We start from the raw sequence: 11,046 nt of genomic DNA, 5'->3' as shown, positions 1-11,046 counted from the left end.
TTTGTTTCTTAGCAGACACCCTTATCCAGGGCGACTTACAATTGTTACAAGATATCACATTATGTTTACATACAATTACCCGTTCATACAGTTTTTACTGGAGCAATCTAGGTAAAGTACCTTGCTCAAAGGTACAGCAGCAGTGTCCCCCACCTGGGATTGAACCCACGACCCTCCGGTCAAGAGTCCAGAGCCCCTAACCACAACTCCATAATATATCTCAAGGGTGTGTTTTTTTTTCTCACTTTTATAGAAATGCAGAAGCCAACGAATGCAGATTCGGAGCAGCTGCTGGATTGGTCAGTCGTGGTGCCGGATGGGGAAGTGACAGACTCAGATGAGGTGCCCTTGATATTCAGTAGAAGAGAGGGCCTCTCTGAAACAGTCCTGCATGCCGATCTGCGAGGAGAGAGATGGGTTCGTTCGCCTCTTTCTGGGTTGTTCTGCTGCTGGTTGCAGGTGAGGCACACATGTTTGTTTTTATATGAAACAGGTTCCATTTAGAGAGTAATATATTAGTTAGATCTTCTGGACTTGTTAATTGAAATCAGAGAGACAAGAAGTCTTGTACAAAACTTTTGTGCAAATTTAAAGCAGTTCAAACACTTTGTGTGTGTGTGTGTGTGTGTGTGTGTGTGTGTACAGTATATATATATATATATATATATATATATATATATATATATATATATATATATATATATATATATATATATATATATATAGCAGTGCGCACATGTATTAGAACACTCCAAGATTTGTCTTTTATATCCTTTATATCTTGTCCTGCGCTGTCCAGTGCATACCAGCGAAACAAGAGGGAAGTTGATCCACAGCAGCTGTCTCTTACTCCTTTTAAGACATTGTGGACGATCTAGCCTGTGTTACATGTCTCTATGATAACTAGATATGAAGAGCAGCTCCTGAACTCACAGTCAAAGCACCGTGGCACAGGCTTATCAAAACATACAAAAGTGGAGAAATAACTAAAAAAATAAATAAATAAATGCCACTACTAATATTACTGCGAGGACATAGATTTCTACCTTCTGCACTATTGAGTGTTAAACAGTTATGGATGAGGACAAAACAAACAGAAAAGTTCACATTTAATTGTATAATTTTTTTTGGTTGATATTTTTTCGGTTTTCTACAGCAGCCAGTGCGATCTTTGTGTTTAGAGTAATGTGTTTTCTCTCTATCGAAACTCTGTCCTCTCTAGTAATTCTCCTCTCAATTCAGGAATTTCATTTGAAGTGAAAGGCACTCGGATTTTATTCTGTTTTTCTTTTTTGAACGTGTTTTTTTTTTATTTACTAAGAACCGCCCCCCCCCTGCCCCCCCCATGCTGTTTCCTGTGTGTGGTGTGGAGGTGGGGTGCGGTCTGCCTTGCCTGTGGGCTGCAGTGTGTTCTTGAGAAGATTCACTTCGTTTTTATTGTTTATTTAAAATATCATAAACTTTCTTAGGATGAGGTTTCCCAGTAAACACAGTTAGTATTGTAAGGTTAAAGCTAGGTTTGGGGCAATGCGATAATGAACCACTTGTACTGGTGTGTTAACATCAGTGCTATAAATATAAGCAGGTCTGACACTGTGTACAGCGCTGGTAGTAGAAGCTATCACACAGTTGCTGATCTGACACTGTCTACCGTTAAACATGATTTCCCCAGGATGTGGTGACAGAGTGGTTAAGTGATAAGCAGAGAGAATCTAAAACAAGATGAATAGACAGCTCTTGTATTTCATCTGCACATCAAGCTGCTCTGTTAAAGGTATTGTTATTCAAGTAGGGACTGCTTTATAATCTCTGTTGTTTGGTGCAGTGACTGTTTTTCTTTTGATGGATTTTGTGACGTAATGTTTAATAGAGCAGCTGAATGTGAAAGTGTTTCAGATCATCATAGCGAGCTTCGTGTATCTAATATCGTGGGTCCCGTTCGCAAGACTGTTTCATATTAGAGATGGGATTGTCAGTGAAGTCTTACCGGTTTCAAATAAAGAATGAAATGAGATTTTTTTTAACTCTGTTTGTTTCCAGGTGAGTCTGTGAGCAGTGATGATGATGAAGAGAAGTTCACTGTAACAGACGGGACCTTCACACAGTGTCCCAATAAAAAAATCAAAAACCTGTCCCGCTGGCTGTCACAGAGGAGTGATGTCAATGTGTCTCTGTGGCTGCTGAATTATACAGAGCTGGAGAGGAATGTCTGGTGTAAAGAGAAGAAGGATGCTGAGTGCAGAGGTGTGTCCCACTCAATCACACTGGGAGAAGTTGTTTCTTCCCTGAAGGATAAAAAATACAAGTGTGTGGTGCTGAAGAACAAGAAAGGAGAATACAAGCAAGGGTTCACTTTGATTGCTCTGAGAGGTACGGTACAGCGCTGATAAGGAACAGCTTATCCATCCATTCCAACACTGAGCCATTCATTCAGTGGTGCAGACTAGAAGAAACTGAGTTTATCTCTTATAAGACTGATGAAGGCCTTGGACAAACCGCTGTCTGTGTGAATTGCATCAGCTCTATTGTCGCAGCTATTTTAAACAGGCTTCGTGTCGTACTTGAGAACATAAAAAAACACTTCTAGTTTCTTCTAGTCGTATCTGAGTATCTCTAATTGATTTCTAGTCTGGTTTGATCTGAGTTACCTCACATTATACAGTAAGAATTTCATGTCTGCCCTTGATAAGTGACCCAGGGCACCGTGTGAATAATCAATCTAAAAAGCAATGGGGAGTCTAGTGGTGAATCTAAACACTGCCTGTTTAAATATTAAACTGTCCTTTTAAAAACAAAATTAAACTAAAATAATTATGGTTTTCACAAAGTCTCTGTTATGTTAATGCTTTGAAATATTTGATGGATTAGCTGAACTAAGCTGTTACCTTTGGGTTCAGGTTACCCTGCTGCATGTAGTTGTACAGCTTTTATTTTGTTCATAGTTAACAGAAACTCATTGCATTGTTGTTACCAATGTTGTTAGTAACAATCTGAAGTATTTTTTGGTTTCTATGATGAATTGTATGGATTAATTGAGCTCTATGATTGCTGTATTGATGAGGTGCTAGCGGCTCCTGGTCTAACTCCTGTCTCTGCTCTGCAGGTGCAGCCTCTCACAGTAACCCCGCTCCTGAAGGCAGCTCCCTGTCTCTCACCTGCGAGAGCTGGGGTCTCCCTGAGGTTCACAAGTGGGAATGGACACGTAACAGTGTAATCATATCAGGCACAAGTAAATACATGAACAACGCAAACCTAAACAAATTAACTATCAGAAGTCTGGAGAAGAGTGATGGAGGAACATACAGATGTAGACCAGTGTTTCAGCAGATTGGAATAAAGCACAGTGTATTTCTTAACCACGCTGTGATGATTTCAGGATCAGGTATTACACTCCTTTCTCTGCACCTTGCTTTCTGTTTCCTTTGGGCTTGGACTAGCCAGCTATCTCTCTAATGATGTAATCACCCATAAACAACACCACAGCATCATCCAAGAACACTGTAGCTCATGATTCGATGATTGGTTAATTCACGGTAAGCTCATGTCAACAGTGGATTGCACTAGAAAGCAGTATGGTTTACTGTAGAAGGGCCTGTTATAAGATATAAGATATCTACTATATTATAGGAAACTGGTGTTTCTGGTACAGTAATTGGTTTTATAGAAGCAGACCTCTATTCATGCACAGTGTGGGTCTTTATAATTGTGACCCTGCTGGTGTGACACCATGTCCTGAACCACACTGGTATTGTAATGCAGTTTTTACTGAATCATTGAGCTTCACAGAGTCTGCCCTGCTTCTGTGGAGCTGCACCTTCATATCCAAACTCAGCCATGATGACAGACAGAGGGACATCTGTGTAGACAGGCAGGCTGACAGACACGTAGTCAAATATATTGTAAATCTAGTTCTTTGTTCCTGTCCCCAGCTTCCACCGGACCACCTGTGTCTACACCTACTGCAGGTGAGTTCAGTGGCTTCGCATGCTGACTCTGTGCAATTTATACATACGTACATACACACACACACACACGCACGCAGGCACGCACGCACGCACGCACGCACACATACATGCATTCATGATTCACATTTTCCATTGGAGCCTGGGGTTAATTATATCTGTTCTGTTTTAGGTTCATCCACCAGCATAACAAAGAAAACAACAGCAGGTAATCCTCTCCCAGAAATGAAATATTGCTGATCACAGTCGCTGTTAAGCTGCTGTTCAGCGGCTCTGCTCTGAATAACTAAAACGAAACGTAAATATCAGTTAGAAAGAAAGAATTAACATTTACAAATCGAAGATAACATCATCTGTAATTACATTACTGCATAGGCAACGCACGTTGAGATGGAAGCGTGTTTTCAAGATCTGTTTTAAATAAGAACTTTTATAACTTTTAATAACATTTGTTTGTATTACTTTATTTATAAGGAGGAGATCAAAAAACAAAATATTCTACCACGTACTGTTTGTCAGGTAAGCATTTGAATATTTAAGCACATTTCTTGTATAATCATTTTGAATGGGCAACGCTATTTGGTCCTGCTTTAATAAACATTATGTTTAATTGTGAAATATCTTGAAATACGTATTTTCTAGGCAGTCAAATGTTGTTAAATAAGCATTTCTTTATACCTGGACAACAAACACCCCCCCCCCCCCATGATTATTTTTCACAAGATTTTTTCTTTTTCTGTTTGTTTCAGTTTCTCCAAGCAACTCCACCTCTAACCCGTCTGCCACAGGTAAACACCGCTCTGCAAAACCTGAACAGCAAAGCAGGGACCCAATGATTGAAATACATGAATACATAAATACATACATAGATGCATACATACACACATACACACACACGCATACATACATGCATTCATGAATTAACATTTTCCATTGGAGGCTGGGGCTTATTATATCTGTTCTGTTTTAGGTTCATCCACCAGAATACCAAAGAAAACTTTAACTTAAAAAAATTAATGTAACTTCCTGAATTCTTTAAACAACACAGTATTGGTGGCTGGGCTCACTCGCCATTCTTGTTAGCAAATTATCAAGAGGATAAGAGTATAGCACAGGGGAGCAGGGTGCAGCACAGGGGAGCAGGGCGGAGAACAGGAGCAGGGAAGAGAACAGGGGAGCAGGGTGCAGCACAGGGGAGCAGGGTGCAGCATAGAGGAGCAGGGTGCAGCACAGGGGAGCAGGGCAGAGCACAGGGGAGCAGGGCAGAGCACTGGGGAGCAGGGCAGAGCACAGGGGAACAGGGTGCAGCACAGGGGAGCAGGGCAGAGCACAGGGGAGCAGGGCAGAGCATAGGGGAGCAGGGAAGAGAACAGGGGAGCAGGGCGGAGAACAGGGGAGCAGGGTGCAGCAAAGGGGAGCAGGGCAGAGCACAGGGGAGCAGGGTAGAGGATAGTTAGTTCAGTAGCTCCTGTATAGTGTGCTTATCTCACTCTATGTCTTTGTTTTCAGATCCATATAGTGACGCCGTGGTCAAAATCGTGGTCCCTGTTGTTTTGATCATTCTAGTCCTGCTGGGGATTGGAGCTTTCTGTCTGATCAAGAGGAAAAGAAGCCAGGGATAGGGTAAGACAGTCAGCTACAGCTAATGCAATACTAGATTCCTTACTGCTGCTACAATACTTCTAAGCTACTTACACAGTAAGTATATCAGTGCCTTCCACCACCTCCTCAAGACCCACCTGCTTAGACTGCAACTAGTTGTCTGGTTCTTGGTTTGTAAAATTTAGCAGGCGTTTAAAAACTAGGAGTTAATCAAAGACTGGAGTAAACGCTGTGAAAATATGTTCCATTAAATCAACAGTTTTAGAGAGAGTTGGAAGTTACTTCACATTATCCTGTGATTGCAGCACGACACGGTACAGTTTTGATAAAGAAATGTCACAAAGGCTCCCATTGACAGCACAGCGACATCCAGGATGTGACTCATCATCTGTGGCTGTTTGTGGGCTCCTGCATTACTGGCATCTCTTAAAATAAATAAATAAAACTAAAACTAAAACTATATGATGTTAACGTTACAAAATTACAAACTCCTTCAGAGAGCTGCTGACTAGAACTTTGATTATCTATCCTCGACGCGTGCTTCTAGTTTTGTAAAACTAACGGCCGTTTTTGCCTCTTTCAGATAGATCGGAGTGAATGAAAGACTGGGGTAAACGCTGAGGCTCAGTGTGTCTGTAGTGGGGTGTGCAGGCTGGCAGTCGCAGGTGATTGTAATGACTGGAATGAACTTCATTCGACTTGATGAAGTAAAATGAGTTCATTCTATAGGGGGATGCTGCTAGTCTTCTGTCCAGGGTTTGTGCATCTGCTTTAATTCTTGTGACGTTGTTGTTTCTTTGTCAGGATGGCGAAGGTGATGATCCAGAAGTCAACTACACCACAGTGAACCTCAACAAACTGCCTTCTTCAGACAGGCAGCCTGGCCCGGTCACAGAGCAGACTCTGTATTCTCAGGTCAAAGTCAACTAGCCCTCAGAGGCACAAGAGACCTGTGCTTTATTACACTGTGCTGAGCTTTTGCTGTAGGAAACTTTTATAAGGGTCTATGCTTTACCAGACCTCTCTGTGCTTTACAATGCTTCCCTATGCTTTACCGTACCTCTCTGTGCTTTACAATGCTTCCCTAAGCTTTACCACACCTCTCTGTGCTTTACAATGCTTCCCTATGCTTTACCACACCTCTCTGTGCTTTACAATGCTTCCCTATGCTTTACCAGACCTCTCTGTGCTTTACAGTGCTTGCCTATGCTTTACCAGACCTCTCTGTGCTTTACAGTGCTTGCCTATGCTTTACCAGACCTCTCTGTGCTTTACAGTGCTTGCCTATGCTTTACCATGCTTTCACTGTGCTTTGTTACACTTTGCTATGTTTTAACTATGGGAAACTTTTTTGATATTTAGAGTCATTTTGACACCAAGCTTGATATGTCTTCATCACTTTGCATCTAACTTTCTGTGGGGTAGAATAGACTTCACACCATACCACAGGAGATTGCAGCTTCCTCATTATTTTATCTCAGAAAAAACACCCTGTTGATATTTCACAGCACAAGATACCAATACTGCTGTGATGTCTTTATAGAGCACAGCGTTTTTATATCTCCTTCAGTCACTGTGTGTTTAATTGTACAGTGTTAAGTTAATCTATGTGTCTATTTTATAATGCATGCATGTTTTGTTGTGTATTCAAAGTTTTGCAAAATTGTGACCGAAAGGTACATATATATGGGAGTTGCAGTGAATCAAGGGCAGTGCATTAGGTCTAGTAACAAAAATGCAGTCCCTCATCCTTAATGATAAGATCCGGTATATTTTTGCTTACAAATTAACGCCTACCAGAGTAACTATAAAGAAATACAGCAGTAAACAATGCATTCACTGAATCAATGTAGTGTTTCTTACAGTTACAGGGCAGCAGTGTGGAGTAGTGGTTAGGGCTCTGGACTCTTGACCGGAGGGTTGTGGGTTCAATCCCCAGTACGGGACACTGCTGTTGTACCCTTGAGCAAGGTACTTTACCTAGATTCCTCCAGTAAAAACCCAACTGTATAAATGGGTAATTGTATGTAAAAATAATGTGATATCTTGTAACTATTGTAAGTCGCCCTGGATAAGGGCGTCTGCTAAGAAATAAATAATAATAATACAGCCAGCTGTTTGAGAGCTCTATTGAGAACACAGCGGCTATCGGAGACTCTTCAGATTGAACAGGGATATTTCACATATCCCATCACTAATAATAATAATAATAATAATAATAATAATAATAATAATAATAATTATAATACATTAAATATAGAAAAATGCTTGTTCCCTTTATAAAAGCCAGCCATAGTAAAAACACAGCAAAGTCTGATTCCCATCCCTGTGATGTTCTGTGAGACAGTGTCAATACAGAGATCAATACAATATAATACAGAGATCAACAGGCATGGGAATCAGACTCCTATCCGATTGCATAGCCGTTTCACCCATTCCAGGTTTTACTACCAGCTAGCTTGATCAGCCACAGTGTGTAACAAGCTCAGGTGTGTCTTATTAAACTCCTAGTAAAACCAGGAATGGATCACACTGCTGTGCAAGGGGAGTCTTATTTCCATCCCTACTAGTTTATATACGCAGCATAATACAGTCATCTCCCCTTGGAAGCACAACTGCAAGAATTTGTAAGAATGTTTTAATCTGCATATAGTTTTATTTGTGTGTGTTCTGTATTCATCATGAAGATAATTGCTCATTGAATGGCCTAGCTTCTATTGTGCTTGTTCTTGTGTGTGTGACAAAATAATAACAAAACAATATTTTGAACGTCGTTTCTGTGCTTTTTTGTCTTCTTAGAAAGTCCTTTTAGGCGTGTTTTATTAACTGTAGTGAAATCGGGAATGGATCGACCTGCTGTGCAACGGGAGTCTTATTCCCATCCCTGTGATTTTCGATTAGAGAGTATCAATACAGAGATCAACGGATCAATACAGTTTCCTCTATTCCAGGTTTCACTGCGAGTTTGAATAGGCACGGTGTGTCTAGGTAACAAGCTCAGTGCCCTGTTCCTCGTAGCTGGCTAACTGAGTTCGCCGGATAACTCTCAGGATAATTTGACAGACGTCTGGCGTTTTTCCGTTCCTCGAAGCAAGCTTAAAGTCTAGCCGACTAAATTACCATAGCAACACATCCTTAATCTTAAACCTGCTCCAGCGCAGGATAATTTAAAGTCGTACTTCTACCCAATGAAAGCGCTTGACACACCCCTCTAAAATGACAGCGCCCTTCCTTAGAGATCCCATTGATCAAGGAGCAATTTTAATGAGATTAGCTTTTCGTAGGGAAAGAGTACTGAGAGATCACCAAGATCCTTTGCATCATTCAGATGTTTTTGTATTTGAGTGCTATAGATTCGGTCGGCAAGGTGTCGTTTATCTAATAAATCTACTTGAGCCGTACATTACCCATCCCACCCGCACAGCCGTGCGTTGACAGTAACACAGACTATATGCATAGGGATGCGCTTTTTTGCTAGTGGCGCATTCCTATACTCAGTTGGCGATTAATTAGTACAACATATTACTACAGTATTATATATTTAAAAAAGAACAAGGGCAAATTATGACAAAACAATAGAGAGCTCACCATTCTCATGCAACAAACTCTCAGTCCATGTTCCATTCCATTACGACAAGCATTGAGATTTAAATTGGACGTGTGTGAAATAATTATATTGGGGTAAATACATAGCCTGTGTAACATAAATATATATAAATTAAAATAATTACACATTTAGCTGATCTGCAATTTTTTTTCCATGCTTCCTCTCTGGACTTGGCAGCAGCAGCAGCAGCACTGTTGCATTTAGTTGTGATAATGCTTTGATATTCCTCAAGACTTTCCATGATAAGCTCTCGCTCAGTCAGGCTGAAAAAAAAGTTGCTCTCTCTCTTTCGACGTCATCTTTCGTGAAGATCATTGTTTCGGTGCTCTGCGATCCTCCCGTTTGCGGTAGCACGAGCACGCGCAATTATCCGGATTTCTTAAGTCGGAATCGAGTTAACGAGACACTTTTATCCTGTATTCGCCGTCGAGGAACGGAGATAGCCTGACTTCAAATAACGTCTGATTAGCCTGAATTAGTTCAAACCAGCTACGAGGAACAGGACCCAGGTGTAAGCTCAGGTCGTAATAAAGGTGACCGGGCGGTGTAACCCGAACCCCTATAGAATAATAATAATCGAGAACAGAACCCCGCTATCTAACTCCAGTGGGAGAGCAGACGGGTGTGTATATAATTGAGAGCGCACACGGTCGACAGTGAACTAATCGATGTTTTTTTTTCAAGCTGTCCGCGGCTGTCGGTTCTCGGAGACAGCTTTACACGTCTCCTGTTAGCGGTGATGGTTTAGTGCTTCTGAAACAGCGGCCAGGCTGCAGATTCGTCATCAAGACATAGAGCAGCCTGGGCGAGCTCTGACGGGCTCTGACGGGCCGAGCGGAGGAGTGGAGGGAGGGAGAGATAGAAGAAAAGAAAGGGAAATAAATGGTAGCCTTTAAAAAAAGTTTTCTTTCTTTCTTTCTTTCTTTCTTTCTTTCTTTCTTTCTTTGTCTTCAGTCCAACGAACTTGTGTATTATTATTATTATTATTATTATTATTATTATTATTATTATTATTATTATTATTATTATATAACAAGCACTGACTATTAAAATTCACTGTAGAATCCTAAAACAGGAAGTACCTCCTACATTATTTTCTGCAGTAAAAATGTACGATTGTATTTTTGGACGATGCTAGAGACTGTTGTAATACTGTTACACGTTAGCATTAGAAAAGGAGCCCTCAAACACTCGGGAGACTGTGAATTAACATCTAGGGTGGCTTATAGGATTCCAACACACAAGTATTATTATACTGAGGAGACAGACAGACACACACACACACACACTGAGGTGTCGCTGGGTTTGGAGCACCACGATCTGGGTTACTTTTATTAAGGTTTTATTTTTCTATATATATAACCTTTTTTTGTATAATTGGAGGGATTTTCAAGTAATATATATATATGTATATATCTATGATTATATTTAAACTATTTACATTTTCTAATAGTAATGCAAATTAAATATTGCGTCTTATTAACAAAAAATGAAGATATTTCAATAGTTATCATAAATTGTAGCAAAGACCTTCACATGGTCATACTTTAAGTTTTTTTGCAGAGTGTAAAACACGTGACATTTTCTGGCTGTGTTTTATCAGAACATCGGCAATGACATCATCAAAGAAAACGACGTACATTTAGCTTAACACCAGCACCATCTAGTGGCAGAACACCAAAAGTGCATCAAGTACTCAAGGCATCGTAATTACATTGCAACTGTTCAAGCACAGTGCAAATACACTGCAATTACATAAGACTCTGGGAAAGGCAATCAGTTTGAAATGTTGTTGCGTTGCAGCTACACAACAACGTGTGTAATTATAGTTTAAGCTTTCTACGGCTGTATAATAATAACGATCATTAATCATAA

General features: G+C 40.5%; 1 protein-coding gene across 2 annotated transcripts; it reads left to right on the top strand.

Annotated features, from left to right (window-relative positions):
• Nucleotides 1-271: 271 nt before the first annotated feature.
• Nucleotides 272-8,337, top strand: LOC117964912 (uncharacterized). 2 transcript variants are annotated; one of them, XM_059011001.1, is made up of 9 exons: nt 272-459; nt 2,041-2,370; nt 3,104-3,382; nt 3,930-3,965; nt 4,135-4,170; nt 4,437-4,481; nt 4,712-4,750; nt 5,472-5,585; nt 6,148-6,331. In XM_059011001.1, exons 1-8 carry the CDS (start codon nt 414-416, stop codon nt 5,582-5,584), a joined length of 924 nt encoding a protein of 307 aa, XP_058866984.1. In that variant the 5' UTR covers nt 272-413; the 3' UTR covers nt 5,585; nt 6,148-6,331. The 2 variants fall into 2 exon arrangements, with proteins under 2 accessions (XP_058866984.1, XP_058866983.1); XM_059011000.1 differs by lacking the exon at nt 6,148-6,331 and adding an exon at nt 6,369-8,337 and having other exon boundaries at nt 273-459.
• The last annotated feature ends 2,709 nt before the right edge of the window (nt 8,338-11,046 follow it).

This window comes from Acipenser ruthenus, chromosome 41 (assembly GCF_902713425.1).
Source record: "Acipenser ruthenus chromosome 41, fAciRut3.2 maternal haplotype, whole genome shotgun sequence".
In the NCBI taxonomy this organism is placed as follows: domain Eukaryota; kingdom Metazoa; phylum Chordata; class Actinopteri; order Acipenseriformes; family Acipenseridae; genus Acipenser; species Acipenser ruthenus.
Note: the sequence above shows the minus strand (reverse complement) of the source record. Positions and strands in the feature narration are given on the sequence as shown.